The sequence below is a fragment of the Pholis gunnellus genome, assembly GCF_910591455.1.
Source record: "Pholis gunnellus genome assembly, chromosome: 17".
Taxonomy (NCBI): Eukaryota; Metazoa; Chordata; class Actinopteri; order Perciformes; family Pholidae; genus Pholis; species Pholis gunnellus.
The window spans coordinates 2,625,009-2,646,169 of record NC_136544.1 but is presented as its reverse complement, the minus strand read 5'-3'; the positions used below and the strand labels follow the sequence as shown (position 1 = coordinate 2,646,169).

The 21,161-nt window shown below is 40.8% G+C and overlaps 1 protein-coding gene across 1 annotated transcript in view; it reads left to right on the top strand.

Annotated features, from left to right (window-relative positions):
• The window catches only part of LOC306709196 (syntaxin-binding protein 4), a gene marked incomplete at both ends in the record, with an annotated part of 83,216 nt that overhangs the window by 16,448 nt on the left and 45,607 nt on the right, over positions 1–21,161 (top strand). Inside the window, one exon of the mRNA XM_079177259.1 lies at positions 15,044–15,117. Coding sequence (XP_079033385.1) covers positions 15,044–15,117 — 74 coding nt within the window. The remainder of the gene's footprint in view (positions 1–15,043; positions 15,118–21,161) is intronic.

The following is a 21,161-nucleotide window of genomic DNA, read 5'->3' as shown; positions in this document are numbered from 1 at the left end:
GCCATTTAAGCAAAGTGTTCATTGTGTTGAGCTTTATTCCACTCTTATGGCCTTTACACACTGGTTACATACATCATTGTTTTCAGAACAAGTTTGATTGTTCTGAACTTTCCCACCAGGGAAAGGCATAAACCATCACATTGTGTGGAACGTGTTGAGTTGTGCCTATATATGAAACAACAACATAGAGGCTCCGTAGCCCCAACCAAGACGGTAAACGTTTTTACTCCATTCAACCTTGACGAAGGCAGCTCAGACCAGATCCACTCCCTCTGTTCTTATCTTTCATGATAAAAGCCCTCGACATATAATATTAACAGGCAAGTTTTTAGCATTTTTCATGTTGCTTATTCCTCATACCCCTTGTGTGTAAATATATATTTATCCCCATTAGCTAATGCCAATGGCTCCAGCTAGACCAGGGGTCGGGAACCTTTTTGACTAAGAGAGCCATGAAAGCAAAAAATTTGGAAATTTATTTCAGTGAGAGCCATATAATATATTTTAAAAGTGAATTCAACTAAATGTCAGTATAATAAGCCTCTGAATTTATTCTTTTAAATAATGTTGTTATAACACTCACCATTAATGCGACTTCTGGTGCTGCATGGATTTGCTGATGTCTTTGTAGTCGGGTTGGTACTTGGTGAGGTTAAGCTTCATGCAAGCGTTGAGGCTTTCATCCGTTAAACGTGATCGTAGGTTGGACTTGATGTTTTTAAGATGTGAGAATGACTGCTCACATGCATACGTAGATCCAAACATGGTCAATACAGCAATACTCACACGCTGCAGTGTGTGGTATGTGACAGGAAGCGCGTTCCAAGTTTTGAGAATCAGCTGGTCTTCGGGTTGGAGTTTTTTCATTTCTGTCCACATGTGCTTGCTCGCCAACTCCGCTTTCTGTCGTGTGATTCTTTCCAAATCTTCATTCAGTGACTTGAACTTATTCACCCACATGTCTGAGGCCTTCAGGTCAGCCACTTCTGCTTCAAAATCTCTGACGGAGACACCAGGGATGTAATTCAGGTCGGCTGTGTTCAGTGAACACTCGTTTGGATGGGTGATGAACTTAAAAAGACGAGTGTGCTCACGAAATTCTCCAAAGCGTGCTTTGAAGGACTGTAGGAGACTGGATGTGCAGCCAGCTAGCTGGTGGAGATCAAGGTTTTGAATGGGCTCACTTGCTGTGCATGCATCTTTAAATTGGCTCAGTTTTTCAAAATGTAGTAAACGACCTGTTTCAAGATCCGTGATGAAAAGCTCCAGCTTGTTTTCAAAAGCAAATACAGCTTGTTGAAGGGATAACACTGTATTTCCAATGCCTTGCATTTTCACGTTGAGCTGGTTCAGATGTTCAGTCAGATCTACGAGATAGTAAAACTTGAGGAGCCACTCGGTGTCGGCTAGCTCAGGATGCCCGACGCCTTTCATTTCAAGGAAAGTCCGGATTTCGTTCAGGCAAGCCGCAAAACGGCTAAGCACCTTCCCTCTTGACAACCAACGCACATTGCTGTGCAAAAGCAGACCAGGATAGTTATTTACAACTTCATCCAGCAGTGTTTTAAACTGGCGATCATTTAAGGCTCGGGCAACAATAAAGTTGATCACACGAATGACCAGCGACATCACTTCGCCAAACTGCCTGTCACACATCTGAGCACAAAGTGCCTCCTGGTGTATAATGCAATGGAAACTTAGGATGGGTCTATTTTCATGTTCACGGAGAAGCGCCACAAATCCTTTGTTTTTCCCCACCATACACGGAGCACCATCAGTACACACTGAGAGAAGTTTATCCATAGGTAGACTTTTTTCTTGAGCAAACTCCATGAAAGACTTGAATAAATCCTCACCTCTTGTGGACCCTTTTAATGGCAGAACAGCAAGACTTTCTTCGCGCAGTGTGTCACCAACAGCATATCTTGCAATCACGCTGAACTGCGACAAATGGCTCACGTCTGTTGACTCATCCAAAGCCAGAGAAAAGAACGGCGCTGCATTTATGTCCTTCACTTGCGTTTCCTCCACTTTGTTTGCCATCACGATGGTACGATCATGAACAGTTCTTGCCGACAGAGGCATGTCTTGTATCCGTTTGATTATCTTGTCTTTGTTCGGAAGATCATCAAAAAGTTCATTGGCTACATCCAGCATGAACGTTTTAGCATACTCGCCATCTGTGAATGGTTTTCCGTTCCTCACTATTGCTAAAGAACCAGCAAAGCTAGCCGAATTATAGTCACCTTGCCGGGTCCATACGCGGAGTTGCTGCTGGCTAGCTTGCACCCTGCTCAGAAGCTCTTGGTACGCTTTCTTTCTGCTGTCTCCCGCAGGGTATTTTGATGCAAAGGTAGCGTGGCGCGTGTCGAAGTGCCGCTTTACATTCGACCGTTTCAACGATGTAATTTTGTCATTGCAAATTAGACACACCGCAGAACCCGCTTTCTCCACAAAGGCGAATTCTTCGGTCCATTCGTCCTGAAATGTACGATACTCGTCGTCTTTTTTTCTTTTCACCATCTTCTTCGTCGAAGGGTTAGCTTTGAGCTAATGACCGAGCAGACGCAGTCTCAGACTGATTCAAAAGGGGGCGTTTACCTGTTTTACCCAGCAACGGCAAACGTAGGCCAGTATCATCCAATTAAAATAATGGACAATTGCTCCTGCAGCCCTGAACAGGACATGCGCAGTGAAAAATCGATGGATGGATTAAAACAAGTGAGAATATTTTGTTTTATCTGCGAGCCATATGCAATCATCAAAAGAGCCACATCTGGCTCGCGAGCCATAGGTTCCCGACCCCTGAGCTAGACTGTGTGGTCCCAAATCCAGTCCATCCATCATATTCATCATACACATACTTTATACATCATCACCTATGTGTGTTGCAATGTTCAACTCATGTTCCCTCTAATTGTGTTGTATTAATAAGTGGTCGTTCACATTTTCTCAACATTCAAACCATATGCATTCACTTACATCATCTTTAATTAATTAGTCTATGAATTAGCCTCAAGGGCCATCACCAGGGACCAGGAACAAGTCATTATACTTGACCAACACTGGACTATTGATCAGCTGCTTAAATGTCTTAAATGAAGGAATGACGATTGGCTATAGCATTGACATATGTGAAGGGGGCAGCTATTTCAATGATTGATGGCACAGTAAATTACTCGTCTGGCAGCTCTATTCTGGGAAAATGTTTAGTTTCCTCAAACTTTTTAATGCAGGCGGGAAACACAGGGGCAGGAAGTGGAGACTCTGAAACGAGAGGAGAGGTGAGTAACAAAATAAAATTGGAAACCAAGATGACTAAATGCAAAAACCAGAGAAACATAACCTAAGGAGCTTGATGATGTGGGACAGATAGTGGAAAATCACACGATCAAAATTCAACGCGGCAACTGCATAGATGTGCAGAGGGCTTGGTAGTGTTTTTATCCTTCATTTATTCAGTGGAGATTCGTTGAGAGCCAAGCTCTCGTTTGCAGGAATGCTGATTGGACATTGCTAAGGAGCTTTTTTTCATGGCACACCAGTCTCTAAAAAATATTTATTCCCTTGCTCCTTAATATATAACCACAGCCACAGTAATAATTAGATCACTTGTCTTCCTCAACTTTCATTCATGCCAACTGCATGGACAAGCAAATGTTGGGAACGAAAAGGAGCGTGATTGAGTTATCAGCATATATAAAAACTAAATGATTGACATCAATAGAATTATTAATGTCAGTAAGATCATTAACAATTATTAATAATAACGGGGCACCACCATGAGAACAGGGACCAATAACCAAACTATAAACTAAGTCTCATAATTAGTGTTCACTCACAATGTCAATAGTTGAAGTACTATTGCGCATTCAGAGTGAAAGTGAAGGTTTAAGTTCAAGCAACAGACCACATATCAGCTATTATCACAATACATGCACAAAGTAACCACTGACAGTTTATTAAGTTCCAATAATAATGATCTAGTCAACTAATATCTAAAACTAATGACAAAACTATACATTCATGAGCACGCTATCTCAAATCAACAAACCATCTGTGGTGATAGAGTGTGTGTGTGTGTGTGTGTGAGTCGACTTGATTGGAAAAATAATTTGTCCTCTTTCTCTCAAGAATGCGTTTTTTCACTTCTGCAGGCAAGTTGTCCGCTTCTCCTTTTTCAGGATGCGAAAATAAAATAATGGTATTGGTCTAGCGAATTGAAGACTGGCCTAGGTTCTCTTAAAAGCAGCAAAGCTATGTTTCTGTGCCTCCTTGCAAGCGTGGAATGGCCGAGAGCTTTATAGAGTTGTATAGTTTCAGGGACAGGCCAGAGCTGCACCACAGGGAGTCCTGTGGTGTCTGTGCCCCCCCCCCCCCCGTCCAATTACATCTCAGTGTTGATGTTTTATTGCTTTTGCATCTAAGGCCATGTGAAATGTTCCTTGGAGCTTGCTCTTATCTCAGACTCAGATCAGGCCTTCTTTTTAACAAGCAGGCCTCAGTCAGACCCCTTTGTTTAGGAGCACATGGTGAAGGCCTAGTCCAGGCCGTGAGGGCCCAACATAAATATATGTAACGCTTTACAGCATGTGAGCAATAGAATTATATGAGAATCCCAACAACCTGAGCTTTATAAAGTGGGCAGCGGAAAGCAAATCAATTATGAAACTGTTCAAATGTATTCGGTGAATCACTAGAGAAAAGAAAGGAAGGGTGTCCATCCCACTTACAACGGTCATTAATTAAGGCAAAATAAAAGAAGTGATGCGGCCCGTTCAGACTCTCTGAACATGAAAGGTCTCGAGTCATCGTTGTTTTCCAGGGAGGAGACAAATAAACAACACGGAAATGCAAAATATGTGCCTGCAAATATTATATGTGTAGGGCTTTTATTGTGAAAGGTAAGAACAGAAAGAGTGGATCTGGTCTTTGTCAAGATTAAAAAAAGTTATAAAGTTTGCCTAGCATCTGTGCTAAAAGTCTCAATAAATCACAGCAGCAAGAAAAACTCTTTGTCATTGTTTTCCACAAACTGTTCGATACTAAATGCTTTCTACTTTCTACTAAACACAACCCATCTAGTACAGTCTGACAGTGTAGTGACAAACCCAAAGGGAACCCTCCCCATCTCTGTGGTTCCTCTCAGCTTCTCTAGCTCGTTGTTTTGGTTTGTACACTAAATGCTCAGCACCGAACAGCAGTCAACCACAGCTGGAGACGAGCTGGTGAACGTACAGTGGTGTAGCATTTACTTGCTAAACAGTAAGATACTTTTTCTCAGGAGTTGGTGGAGACCAAACCAGAGCTAAAAGGAGTATATTGGACTCACAAACATGGCTTCTAATGAATGGTGTATACTGGAAGTTTAATGAGGAAACTATTCGCCATAACACCATAACAGGGTGATAAATATGAATGTTGTGTTTGTCTTGCTGTACTTCCTCCAAGTGGGAAAATAAAACCAGTTAATGCAGCTTTGAATAATTACTGTTATTGGATTGTGACACAAAGCTAATGTGACACTTTATCGACAAGAATATAAAAGAATAATCACTTATTGTGTACACCTGCATCAAAACAAAAAAGAAGTTCAGACCCTAGAACGCCAAAGCTCATTTACAAAAAACAGAACTCACAACCTCAACAATGAAGTCAGTGCATATATGGCAACACCCTGCAGCCTTCAGCTTTCTGGTTCAGGTTTATAGCACCCTTCAGTTCTTTAAAGCCCCACAAAGATGCTTTGAAGAACTGCTAAGCTGCTCTCCGTATTACATTTTAGAATGTGGGATTTCATATGTTATGTAATCCATCGGCTGATCAAAGTAAACACCAGTCAACCAAATCAAATGCTCATTGAAAGAATTTAGTTGGCTCACCCCAAACATTGGCTTGCCATTTGAAAAACATGCAAACAAACCAAAGCGAACCATTGCAACAGCAGAGAAGCTGCTGATGACTGTAAGGCTTAAGGTCTCCCTCTGAGTGGCTGTCAGGAATACACTGGCCGGTATACAACTGCAAATGCAACTCCCAAATATTAAACATGAATTTGTTTTGTTTTTAGAAGCGATAAATGCATTTTTCTATGATACAAGTGTTCCTCTGATCACAGCTGCAGGAAAAACAATTAGTTACAGCATATAATCACTTCTCAGCAAGAGTTCAGATGAATATTTGATGCATATGCCATTTTCCACACAAACATATATATTTATATAAAAGAAAAATGTACACCTCATGCATTCTTCAGACCAGGATACACACACAGTATTCTAGAGCCACAATTGTTCCAGTCAAAGTGTCAAAGGCAAATTGATAAACTTTTTATTTTGTAACAAAATAAGGCTGTGAAGTACTTTGTATCGTCTTTTCCAATGATATTGATATCACCAATGGTTTACACAGGCATAAACTTGACTTTCTGTTGACAAAAAACCCAATAACTGTCTGAGTGGGTGGGTAAACATACAGACAAACAAAGTAATTACTGTCACTTTCTTAATGAGGCAGAATGTTTGGCAGGTAAGGCAAATGATTGGACTGTAGTGATCAGTCAAAGTAAACTATTGGCTATCAGTCCCCACCAGCAGGATTCCTGCCTGCAGCATGAATGTGGGGGTAGATCCCAGAACAGCCTCACATTCAGCACCCTTGAGTCACACGTAGTCCTACATTTCTGCCAATTATACACTGATTGCAAATGTGTGAATATGACCCGACACCCTGTGTAGTATAAACACAATATTTCAGTCCATTTGTGACTATATTATGTTCGGTTTTCTAAATGTTACATCAGGGAAGTTTGAAAGGCTGGAAAGTGTTTTTTTTTCAGTCTAAATGATGAAACGTAGCTAGCAGTAACAACAGCATCGGTCAAACCCCAGAGTGTGACGTCCTCCAGCTGTACAGTGAGATGTCAGGGTTTGTGTGTGTGTGTGTGTCAGGGAGCTGCAGTGGAAGTCGATCCTGGTGCTGTTATTTCAGAGAAGGGTTGGTGTTACATCACCAAGATGATGAAATGTGGTTGTAAAATCATTACAGCCACACAACATAGAAAGATAAAGGCAGCAGGAGTGAGAGGGATGGTAAATCTGGAGGGGGGGGGGGGGGTGTTTGGGTGTTATTTTAAATAACAATCTTTCTCCTGAATCGCTGACTCTACCTTTTAAAGTACTTTGCACCTTCAGTGAGTGTGGGCACTAATCACTAGTGTTGCTGTTCAAGGCCTGAGGATGTGGAATTAAACTGAATTTACTGAATGGATATCATTTTCATTCACTCTCCTCAAACTTTCATTATACATGTGCCTTTTTGGGGTTCATGCAGGGACACTTCTACCATGTACAGTATGTGGCTCAACAGGCCAGTATTACCAAATTACATGACAGCAGTGACAACAAGTTGTCTACCACAGCAGTCAAGTGTTACATTCAGCCAAGCTTACACCCATGCTCCAAAGGCTCCAAGGGCTTTCTGGAGTTCATACAAGACGGCTGGGTTAGGTAAGAGGCTGGACCGCCTCCAGCTAATTCTAATCTCAAGAGCTGGGTAAACATCAGGACCTTGGCCCGGCTTCAGAGGAGTCATTGGTGTGTAGGTGGAAACTGTGCCGATTGTTATTGGGCCATGTTTGGTTTGCAATTTTTAAAACCTAAATGAATCAATTACAATAAGTAAAACAGTTTACCACTATATTGGAACTAAAGAAAATCAAAAAAATATATAGCTGCATTAATTGAATTTGTGTCCACTAACATCCATATATTATTGACCTTATGGTGAACGTGTTAGTGAACAGTTTCATATTTTCACATCCAGCAGACAGAAACATGAAGGCTCGTGTTCACACTGGTTTGGTCTCCACCAGCTCCTGACAGTCTGCTCAATGCTCCACTATGATCACCAGCTATGGTCTTGAATTCCTCCCTCTTTGGATTCAGATTTTTTTGTACATCTTAACGGCTATAGTCAATTGTATTTTTTCATTCTGTCTTCAAAGCTGCACTAATTCATATTTAATATTAGAAATGGATCAAATGAGTGTGACAGCTGTCACTCACAGAGAATTATCCCCAGCTCTGCAGTTCCCTCAGCTCTCTGGATAAATAGCTGATAGATACTCTGTTAATCCCCGTGGTGGATAGTTTTTTACTATCGTTTGTTTCCAGCCAACAAATGTATTGTTCTAATGCTAATGTTATGCTAATGCTAATGACAAGTGTTGGCGCCTTAACAACTTTATAATGGGATTTCAACTATGAGTTTCGAGGTTGTTCTGCTGCCCCCAAGTGGCCAAAAAAAGCAAAACAATAAAAGATCAAATCAATCAATTAATGCAGCTTCAAATGCATAAATTAAAAATTAAGAGTTTCAAAAACAGGGGGAGCTTTAACAGCTGTTGTAGCTAAAGCAAACAACAAACTGTTTCTAAATATAGTGTGATGTGTGTAGTTCAGAGAAATGTGGTACTTACTGTTTGGAGTAATTGAGCCGGCGTCTTATAAAGGGCTATATTTAGCACATTGTTGTGCCATATGGATTTGTGTGTATTATCCTTTTGCAATAAGCTTATCATCTCTTCATCAAATGGCACTCTTCATATCTGCTTGGCAGCTGTGGTGCATCACGAGAGGGAATATACAGAGCCAATGTTAACAGCAAGAGTGAGATATCCAGGCTTTCCCACAAAACAGAGACATGTTCCAAAGGTTGAAAGTGCCTCTAATATTTGCCAGGTATGTCTTCTTCTGTTTGTCTGTTCAGCCATACTTACAGATAGCAGGAAAGGATTATGAGGTCTACGCTGAGCTGATGCGGTATTCTACGACATTTTGACATGTACTGAGCTGGTAGAAAAATGTAAAGAAGAGTAATGTCTACCTGAGCAGAGAATGAAGTCTCTCTCCCTCAGTGTGTGTTGTTAGCTTCTCCAAGCTTTAGTGCATGCTAGTGCATGTGAGTGTGCCCCACTAGCTCACGACAGCTGCTCTGAACGGTTCTAATATGGCGGTTACAGCTGGTCGTCCTTGAACCCACCCCCTGGTCCCCCCTCAGGTTAACATTGTTAGCACTGTTAGCACTGTTAGCTTCCAGTCGCAAGCTCAGCCGTCGCCATTTGGAGAGCCATGTGGAGGCAATAGAAATGGCCAGATCGCACCTGTAAGAATTCCAATATGTTATTTCCTTTGCCAAACAAAGTTCAATCAATATCTGTGAACGTGAGCTCCTCTGTCTCAGGAAGCAGAGAAGTAAGTCTCAAACTGATATCATCAAGTTTTTGGATTTGGAAGAGAGTGGTTCATGTTCACTAATATAGACCATAGGAATAACATATATGGATTTTAAATATGGACATGGCCCCTTTAATAATCTCATAACCCCAACTCCAGCAATTTAGAAAGAACCAGTATAACTCAGTAGAGGAACACAATTGCATGACTGAGCCAAATTTAGCACAATAAACATAATCATCATCATGTTTTATTTATTTATAGTAATCCATTTGGATTGATCAAATAATGAATTCATTGATTGATGAAATAGGATTGTTATTTGCAGCCTGGTCCGAGAGCAAAAAAAAAACAAAAGACACTACTCGGAGGCTTGAATGACAAATGACAATGCAAAGTCATGGATGTCAATGGAGGATTAAAATAGTGTTTCTACATGGAGAACCTAGCATTGACTCTGCTTGAATTCTGCTTGGCTGAGCAGGTGTTAGTGTATAGTGGACTGGCAGAGGAAACACTTTATTCAATATCTTCATAGTGAAATCATAATGTATCTTTGTCATTGGTATATTATTTGTTTTAAATATATATTTATATATATATTTACACATTCCTACTGCATATACTTTACTACCTTTCGTTCTAATTCAACTTCAGCACGTACCAACAGCCTTGATAGTCCACCATCAGAGTCCTGCACGAGGTTCCCGCCCCAGTGCTTTTCAATTTTCGGGGACTTTGGTTATGTAAGAGATTAAATGTGTGAGTGAAGGTGGAGATGTTTGGAGCACACAGGCTGGTTAGCTGGTGTTAGAGGCTGCCCGTGCACAGACACACCATCATGTGGCTGCTCGCGCAAGGTTGAAGGCTGGGAAGCTCCGACCGACCGACCGTCCGTCCTACCGGAGAAGCTGGCTCCGGTGTCACGATGCCAACCTTCTCAGTCATGTACAAAGGAGCCGTCATCATTAGCAGGTAACGCGCTGCTGTGTCCCTCTGTGGAGTGCGTGTTAGCGGACAGATGTCTGTGGGAGAACGCGTGAGACTACACATTACTGTATGAGGAGAAGCATTCCATTGAATGGGGCTCGTGCGGCGCCCGCGCGCTCACTCTGTTGCTCACTGAAACAGTAAACGTATGTTGTTTGAGTGTGAAAATAGAGGTGCTTGGTGTCGATTGTTTTCCTCTGGGTGTTCTGTAGAGAGCAACACATTCTACAGCAACACTTTGACCTGCTTAAAGCTCGCGAGCGGGTTGTTTTTCTGGACACTTCATCCGTCTGTGCCGCTCGTGCGCCTCGCGCAACGAGAGGCAGTTGTATTTGGTTCGCCTTCACGATGATGTCCGTTCTGTGGCTTCAGATGCGCGACTTTACATTTATTATGTTCTTTAAAAAAGTGTAGTGATGTAATTTTACAGATGAAGGGTTGTAATGTGGATCAGTCTGGATAACTTCCTATTGATCTCCTATTGAAGGGCAGCGGACTCCTCTCCTCCTCTTATGTCAATCATCTTTTAGCAGTTTTCATTTAGAGATGTTGATGGTGAACCTATAAAGTTTATTTCAGGTCGTTGATTGTGCCTTTAAATGTGTTATTTGAGTCCTTTCAGCTACCAGAAAATGAGTTGAAACTCTGTAAACACCAGCACAATATAATAATATATAATAATTTTTTATTACCAACTAAAAAAATAATTTGCAACTAATGGTTTGTTTTATGATCAATTAATCCCGCCATCTATTTTCTTGGAAAATGTAAGACAAAGAAAAGCAGCTAATTCACATTTGAGAAACTGAAACGTTGAATGTTTGACAGTGTTGATTGACTTTATTGATTCAATGATTAATGGATTAAACATTTGCAGATACATAGTCTGTTGATCAGCTAATTGAGTGACTGATTCATTGTTGCTAATGCTGGTCCTCCAGGGCCAACACAACAAGCAGCAGCTCACGTGGTATGATTACGTCATCGTCAACATTTGGAATTATAAACAAGTTGTAACTGGAACTTCAGTAAATCAGGCTTTAGGCTGAGCAGACCACAAACTTCAGAATAGGAGTTAAGGAGGAAATCTTGGCTCTTCTTTGTGTTTACTCATCCTGATTAAATGGAATGAGTGTAGTGGAAGATCTCAGAGAAGCCGGAACGACTGAGGCATCTCATTTGGTAAAAGAAGAAAGAAAGAAATGGTTATAATGGTTCATATATTGTTGATCTGAAAAAAATGAGGAGATTTAAACAGTGAGACTCATGTTGTACGTAGAAGATAGTTACACAGTTTTACTGGGTATGGCTTCTTGCTACATGCTATATGCTTTTTAAAAATGTACTAAACTTAATTGCGTATTTGACAAGGAAATTCAAACTATACCGTGGTGCTGTAGAGAGGATCTGACGATGACACACACGCACCGGAGTGATGTGTACAGTATCTTCTATCCCGTAAAAAGAGACAATGTGACAATATAAAAAAAAGAACAAGATATCTATAAGATGATGGAAACAATGTCGTTTTCCAAAAACGTTTTCCAAAAGCATTTCTCTGGTGCCAAATGGATTTAACATATCTTGTTGAATGTAAACAAAAACATACTTTTAAGCATAAAAGTTCATTCTTGGCCATACAAACTGTATTAAAGGAACATAACCATCCCCATTCCAGCTGTTATATGCCTTTATTCAGACCAAACGCAAACATATTTGTGTGAATAGATTGCACGTTACTTAAAGCATTTGAACCCATGTATCTCTGTGAGCCTGCACACTGCACACCAAACATCCGTTTTTCACCGCGCACGGCTTTTCTTCCCTCGGCTCTTTCAATTTCTGCGAATTCCAGATGCCGATAGAAATAAGCCAACCAATAAAATGACTTTTGCTCATGTGATTAATAGATCATGAGGTCAGTGTGATACTTCTGTTCATACCGTCACACAGCAATATGGATAATGATCCACTGACCCATTTGGTTTTCTAGGTTTTCGTTCCCCGTGTGAAACGGCTTAAATTCATCTGAGACCTTTTCCACAGCAGACATTTTGACTTGTCGTAGCAGCAAAAGGTGAAATTCACATTGGCTCAGTTCCAAGAAGTGTCCCAGGAAAGTGTTCCAGTGAGCCAGCATGCACAGTACCGGAGCCTCCCTGAAATGGAATGCAGCCATCATTAATGTTATTAGATACACCTGTGCTTTTCATCTATGAGGGCAACATGTCTGCCGTGAAAAGGTCTGTTGAAATGCTGATGGAGTTTGCTCAGTTGTGATCACGTGACCAATGAAACTTAAGCTAAGAATTGTTTGTTTGTCAAGAAAACATTATTGTTTCAAATAGAAATTTGAATACGTGCTCTTTGCTTACACACATGAAAGGAATCGTAGTGTGAGACTATGTTTACACACTCCTTCCTGTCTCCAGACTGTATGAATGCTCCATTCTGCTGCCGCTTTCCTTCAGAAGCACAGTGTTGTCATGTGAAGTTCAGCGTGTCCTCAATTAGCTCCAGAGTTTCACTACTGAGGAACCCTCTGCATCTGAAATATTGATAATCCTGCATGTCGTTCGGGTGGCAACAAGACGGAGAAGTGTGAACTCCATTGCTGAGAATACCTTGTTCCAGATTTCCAAAACTATGAACACGATAATCTCTCAAATTGACGAACAAAGTGTTGCTAGTAGTCTTTACAGGTAGACATGGATAGAAGTGTGCACTGGTTTATCTATGCTATTCAATGCTATCTTATGCACCATCCTTTGTGTTCAGCCTGAGCAAATTGATGTTCTTTAATTGAGTCAATGTTAGATGGATTAGGAAAAAGGCAAATTTGGCTAAACCAGTCTGTCCAAAAAACAAAAGCAAAGTCCTCATATCAAACTATAAATCAATGTTTACTTCAACTCCAAATATCTTAAAATGTGCAAATCTGTAAACTATCTTTTAAAATGAGCTAGTTATGCAGGGCCACATCTGTGAAAACTATTGCAATGCTTCTTAATTATGTAACGATAAGTAAATAGGGACAACCTAAAACCTTCAAGACATAAAGAATGAGCAGCACGATGAAAGCACTGTATAGCAGGGGTCACTAATAGGATCCGGACCCAGGACCTAAAACCGATAGATAATTGAGAATTACTACATTTTGACGAAGCGCTTTTATTTTAACCGGCGCAGCTTTTCCAGCATTTACGGCACTTGTTCAGCGGTGCAGGAAACACACCGACCAATGCGTTGTAAATCAAATCACGTGATGCAGCTCAGCCAATCAAATATGGGTATTCTGACAAGTTTCCTGACTCGTGTGAGATGTACACACACCGTGGCACACGGGGCTGAGACGAGGAAAGAGATCACAGAGCAGGACAATTATTAAGTGAGTTAGAGAAGTCGTTTCACAATAGAAGAGTATTCAGAGAGACCATAGTCTTGAACCAAGAATGGACAGACTAATCTTCCCACGGGTTGTTTAAAGTATGTCTCTTTTGAGCAAACGTACCATCTCACATCTGAAAAGAAGATAGAAAACAAACCTAAGAGCCCAATATGACTATAGTCCTGACACATGAATTCACTGTCCAACAATGATGTTACCAGAGAGAATAGAGCTGGAACACGTGGTTTAATAACCACAGAGAAAGTCCTGAACACTAATGTCTCTTGTTAGGAGATGAGAAAAATATAATGTTGTGGCTTTTTTGATTGACATCACTTCACACCTGAATGAACCGAATTTAAAGCTGCGGGACAATTCAGTGAAATTCATTTTTCTAAAATAAAGTGCTTTATTTTAAGATGCACATTTTTCAAAATTTTTATGTTCATTTATTCTTTAATTCAGCCATTATTTTACTTAAAATGAGAAGAACATTTATTTATGTATTTCTATGTATTATTTATTATTATATTTGAGAATAATAATTGTTAAATTATAATTGATGTGTACTTTCTTGATTTGATTTGACAGTTGTTGACTACACAGAGACGTTACTACTACTAGACTGAAAGCGTCTGCTAAATGACTGTAATGTATTGATCTGTCTGCATACTATACGTCAATGAATAGGAATACAACAGCAAAGCCAACAGTTTGAACAAAACCTGTAACATATTTTCACACATGTTCTATAATATGATATATTCTATATTTCTAGGAGGTAAATTCTTGATCAATGCTGGTACAGAATAACTCTATATCATTCATATTGTTCCAAGAATAAAACTTAGAAATTCTGAGTTGCTCTTATGTTGAAAATGTACATGGAGTCACATGCTATAAATACACCTCTGAGTCCATCCATCCAGAGGTGTATTTCTGCAACTCTCAGCAAGTGATGATAGATAGTGTCAACAAAACTGTAGTGTCACCGGAAAAGACTTACTGTATGTACCCAGAATTACTAAATTACCAATGTATCACTTCCTACGTGCTTCAGCCTTCTTCTCATCCAGAACAAGGGCCAGATCAAGTAGTCTGCTTCCCGCCAACATTTTTACTTCTGCGGATATTCCACATCATAGCAACCAAAGCTCCTCACATGATCAAAACTGTCTTAAGTGCTCCAGCTGGGTGTTTTCAGCTGGAAACAAGCTGTAAGGCTTGAGGACAAACTACCTGAGACAGACATAAGGCTCTGTATTCATCACATGAGTAGTCACAGTCTGACTGTGACGCTCTGCAACTCAAGGGTCTAATCTGTGAAGGGAAACCAAGTACAGAAGTAGTTTGTGATCTACTTATTTTCTCCTCTTCTGTTTCTTTCTTCCTGTTTTCTCCATCCTTCTCATCCCTCCATCTCTAACAGGACACTAATGGGTCCATACGGAGTAGACCGAGCTGTTCATTCCATGGAGTTTACTGATTGTGAGAACGGCCTGGGTAAGTCTTTTCTTTCTCTTCAGCAAACATGGATAGAAGGAAATCTGTAGGTACTAATGTCCTCTTCATCTCTGTAATTCACTCTATTTAAAGCATTCACTGGGTTACAAACAGGTTGCCAGTCTATCACGCGGCTAACACTTACAGTAGACGAAACTTTGAACTGTGGGAAAAAGATTGGAGCAATTAGAGGAAACCCACACTGATGCAGAGACAACATGTAACCTCACAGAAAATAAAACACTTTACCCACACTGAAGATGAGATTAAAGCGGTCAATTCCTGGAATAAAACTTATTTTCTGAATGTTTCATGGCGGATACGTTCTAAAGCACAAATACAACCAACCACATCTCCTCAAAAACCTGAGGGAAGGTGCCGGATTTTGAATGAATGCAGCCCAAAGCAGCTTCTTCCTGCAGTGGCCTGTCTGTGCCACAGGACACAAAGTGGCGTTTTTTGACCTGGGAATGAGAACGGGCTGTACACCCTGTTCATTGGCTTGGGGTTATACAGCCACGTAATGTCCAAATGCTCTTTGCTGTGACACAGCCCTCGGTGTACTGATGTCCAGCAGAGTCCCAGAAGAGTCCCAAACACAGCAAAATAAGAAGACAATACAGGCAGAGGGCAGGGTCTCTGTAGACCTTATGTTTTGTTTTTGGTCTCCACCAACTCCTGTGAGAAATAACTGTTTCTTTAGCTACTAAATGCTCCACTATGTCCACCAGCTCGTCTCTAAATGTGTCTCTCTGCTGTTTGCTGCTGAGCAGGTAGAGTACAGTGGGTTTATTAGAGCGGTTTCACTGAAAACAGCTGCCTGCTGCTGGAAACAAGGTAATGAGACTGAACCAAAACACTAAAGTTGTGCGTGATAAAACAACAACAATGAGCTGAAAGGCTGGGATCGGTTCTCTGAGTGACACACATTACAAATAGTCACATGATCCATTAGTTATGATTCTGGTGACCATATTCACTTTTTTTCTTATTTCTTTCTGTTTGTATGTTTGTTACTTGTTGGGTATAAAGGGTGTGACATTAAAATGTGATCCTCTAGGTAAACGTCTACTATGTTAGATCGTTCATCACTAGCAAAAATACATTTATTTCTGTAAAGTCCAAATCACATGCTGAGCTTAAACTGACAACATAATATATGTAGCCCTGCTCAATCATCCTCCGCTATCTGGCAATGGAGTCTGATTTTGAATAGCTGAAATAATTGAAGTCCTACTTGTAAAGGGATTTTCTCTGCAGTGTAGGTATCCTTGTTAAGTATCAGAACAGTAGTCTAGCAGAAGAAGTAGGTCATGTGGCAAAGCCCTAACCCACTTAACTCAGCTGGGCTAAGCATGCAGGGAGCTGCTGTTGTTTTTATCCGTACACCATCGCACTGGTAGAGCTTGTGCCTACGCGAGTGAAAACCAATCACCACATCGGCAACACAATATGACACCACCTTCTGAAACTAAACAAAATGCTTGTAGCCGTTAAAAACGTTGCATGTCAAGGGATTGCTTAGCACCCTATGTCTACCAGGGGTGCAGTTGATGCTAAAATGATGATACAAGTTTGCTGTTAGTAACCTAACGATAGCTATGTTTTAGCAAGTTACTGTAGTTAGCTAGACACTTGCAAACCTAATACTGCATGCATAGCTTTCTGATGTATCCACATTCCACTATAACAGGAACCGCTCTTGAGTACTAGTGCCGTGTGGACGCAGTAGCTATGCTCTGGATTCTGAATAAAGCACCTTTAATCAGTGGAGGGCCGTGCATTTTATACCTGGGCCTTCAGTGCTGTCCTACTACAGTTGAACCATCTCCTAATAACCTCATTATGACGCCACAGCTACGGTTATTATTTATTTCTAGGGGTGTAACAATACACATATTCGTATTAAACCGTTCGGTACGAGGCTTACGAACGGAACAATACGTTTGAATAATACTAGTGCATTTGTAAAATGCAAAAACTTAAATTGTGGGAAATATAATGTTTCGGTGGAGCCACTGTGCTCAAACTGGGAACCCACCCAACGTCACAGACAACGTGCTGTCTGACACGCCCACCACGGAAGAAAAACATTGTACTCTCGTGATGCACGGGTGTTCTGGGACGCACACTATGCTAAACTAGCTTAGCAGGAAAGCCAACAGCAGCACACACGCTACAAACTCTCCCCGCAGCGTTTAGCTGTTCCCTACTGATTCAAAAAAGGGCTAAAGCAATCGCCACACAATCCCCATTTCTCCAGACCATAATTCTTGCTTTGTAAAAGAAAACAGATACATGAATACCTGCATGACGGGATGCTTAGTCATTAACAGACAATGCATATAGTCAAAATCAATGTAATTAATACAATGACGAGAACAAATTCACAAGAACAAATTCACAAGAACAAATTCACAAGAACCAGTCACATTACATTACATTACATTACAGTCATTTAGCAGACGCTTTTATCCAAAGCGACGTACAATAAGTGTATTCAACATAGGTATTCAAGAGAACTACTAGTCACCAGAAGTCATAAGTACATCTCCAGTTTTAAACAAGCATCGAAGAGCATAAACCAGAGCAAAATCACATATATTTATATGACAACAAAGCATGACAAATCAATCCAGCAACACTGCGGCGCTAAAACACGTATTCCACCGCACACTGAAGAGCACGAGCCATTCAAATATTATTCACATCAGAGGGAACAATATTAACCATGTCATAAAAACGACATCATAGACAAATTAACACAGTAGCAACACTACTGCAGATGTAAAAGCAAAGCAGTTCACTTACCAAAGCTGCTGTTCACTTAAATTCCATCCTCCTTTCTTTGATTACAAAGAGTTTAATGATGCGGTTGTACAGAAAATCGGTGCGGTTCAGTTCCAGCCAGACGTCCTCCTGTGAACGTGTTCGTTGAGTTGTAGATCCACTCGGGTCTCAGCAAAAGTTTTCAAAAGCACCGGAGCTTGTAAGTGTCCTGCCGTGCTATAGTGTCTTGTAGCCACCTCAGGTTAGCGTAGCGTAGTGTACGTTAATGTTGACGTACTTGTAGGCCACCTAGAAGCTCTGACATGTCAAGGAATACACCCAACATGTCAAACTAAAGATCTGATTGGTTGAACACTATGACAATCAACAATATTGTCCCCATTCACTTAAACTGCAAAGGGATTCACTTGTGAGTCTGCAGGCCTGGGGCCTCTCTTCTACCTAGAGACACAGAGGTGAAATCTGATTGGATAAAAGCTCTACTTAAAACAAGCTGCACTGGAAGCAGAGCAACTGAGGAAGACAGTAGCTGTACAATGAGAAAATAAGCTAATGGGAAAAAATGTAGTGTAGTGTATTTATGAAAAATTATAAAATAGCTATAATTTTGTGATTCTGTTTAGGCCAGCAGAGAAGGCTTTGCTGGCCCTGACGGCCCACCACTGACTTTAATGTATCAGCTGAGTAAAACTATAAGACTTTGAAGAATGAATTCTGTCCCGGTACTGAGTTATGAATATAATGGGATCTGATGGGACTCCATAGACTTAAAATAACAAGTCAAAACTACAGCCCTCAGTAATTAATGCATTATGTAATTCATATACGGTGTATGTCATCATAATGAGCAGTTGATCCGCAATATTAAGCAAATTGAAATTACATGCCGAGTTGGGACGGTGGGACTCATCGTCTCTCTACCTATACTGTACTTTAATGCATCAGACAGTCAAATGAACTCACCATCAATAACAATTACACTGTCACAGTTTAGTCTTAGAGCATTAAAACCCGCATTGAAGGAGGAATGCTCATTACACGTGTATGCTTTTGTTTCAGCCACATAAACCTGATGTCTGGAGGTAAAGATGTAATTTATTGAGCTAAAGGTAGAAGTGAAAGGCATAACATGTGAGGAGAGAAGTGTAACAAATGCTGAAGGTGTGTGTGTGTCCCCGCAGTGTTTAATCAGCACACAGGTGAGAAGTAAAGCAGCTTATAGTTGTCCAACGTGAGCATGTGCAAATGTACATGCTGTTCCAATACATAAAGCCTAAAGACCCCCGCCCTGAACTCCTGAAGCCTCCACAGTGTTGTCCACACTGTAGCCTATAGTCCTGCTGTCCCACGCTGAGGACTGCACATGCTAATCCTTTAGTTGATGCAGCTGAAAGCCTGGTTCAACATGGTTCATAATGAACATCATCTCCGTCAGTTTGGGCTCAAAGAAGCACTTTTCAGTATGCTGATGTCCACAAAGGACACTGTGTTGAAGTCAGAGTTGATGGACAATGTTTTCCTCATGTTGATATTTAATGTGAAGATGTCGGCCATATTATCTGAACCAGAGAATTATTGTTGTTGCACATTCCTTATGATACAAATTCAGAAATGCAGCACAGGAATGTGCTACTGTCTTAGTTTAGTTTGTCATGTGTTTGATGTGTTACAAATGGGCAACAATTTAATTTCGCTGTACATCCCTGTGTTGCATAATAACAATAAATGATCCTTGAATCCCTGAAAGCCTTGAATCTGTGAACATGTTGTTCTTGGTTACTGTGGCTCAGGAGGTAGAGCGCTCCACTATCAGAAGGTCGGTGGTCCCTGGTCTACATGACCAAGTGCCCTTACTGAATCCCACATTGTGTGTGTGAAAGTGTATGCTCCTGTCAGCATGAATGTGTGTGTGTGAACGGGTGAATGCTGGCTTGTGTTGTAAAGTGCTTTGAGTGGTTGCTAAGACTAGAAGTATATAAATACAATCCATTTTCCATGTTTCTGGGTTATTACAAACCATTTTTAGAAGCAACTATGCCTTTTTCATCAAATTTAATTTTGTGAGTGTTGGAACTTGTAATCCTTCCGAGGCAAACGACCTTGATACATCTTGAGCAGGATATAATGATTTGGAAAACAAAATGTGCAGCTGAGGAGGGAGCGAGGCATGTATTTTATATTATGCATTCGTATGATGTTTTTCTTCTCTGAAGATGGGCTCGGGGAGGACACTGCTTTGAGGCAGAACAAAAGAACAAGAGACTCTCTTCCTCAGAGAAGAGTAAGAAAGGGAGGCGGGACTGAGACGGGGAACTTTATAACCCCATTCATCCAACAGGCGATAATTAACGCACCACTTGGCTCCAGACCCAATTAGTGGTAACAGGCCAACAGCAGCCTCACAATGCAGGAGCCCTGATCAGATGGTTAAATAAAAGACTTTACCAGCTAGCCTTCAGTCACTTCAATGTATTCATGAGTTGATGAAGATGATAGATCTGATGAAGACTGGGCGGAGATGAGGAGGTGGAGGGGTGTGTAACAGCAGCATGAACGTACTGAAGGTAGAGAGACAGTCATATTTAAAAGAGACAGCAGCAAGATGATAGGCTAACCATGTCATTGTTTCATTCTGCTTATTGGATAAAGGAGACCAGCTGATCTAAACAGCTGCTATCATGATTGACAGCCCCAAACAATAACAGCAAGAGTGAGCATGCGTGAGAGGAGTTAAAGGCAGATGTAGGAGAAATAAAGTACAGCCTAAGCACACAAGAGTGACTGAACTGATGCTAGAGCTTCATTAGCGTGTTTTAGTTGGTGGTGCTGCTTCTTCAACTAACTGACCAACTGGATTATAAACTGGCAACTGAGTATATTTCTTCTCATTCAGAATGCTTCGCCAACCGTAAGGTAGACATATCGTTAAGCTAAAGCTGTGCAGACTCGTCGTTATCTGTGTCTGTATCTGTATTCAGACAGAAGACGTGGGCGTGGTTTATACTGGAAGTCACATTCAATCGGCCTAACATGGCAACGCAACCTTTGTGCCTTCAGAGCATCAAATGAATTCAATATTGGCATATAATTCATTATGAAATATATTTCCTCATACTGTACTTTTAATACCTCTGCCACTTTATTTGGGTGACATTGAGTCGGAAACAGTTTAATTTCCCATGAAACCTATGATAGATACAGCATGTTCCATCTTAAATGGATATTGACTGAAATACAAGGTGAAAAATAAATAC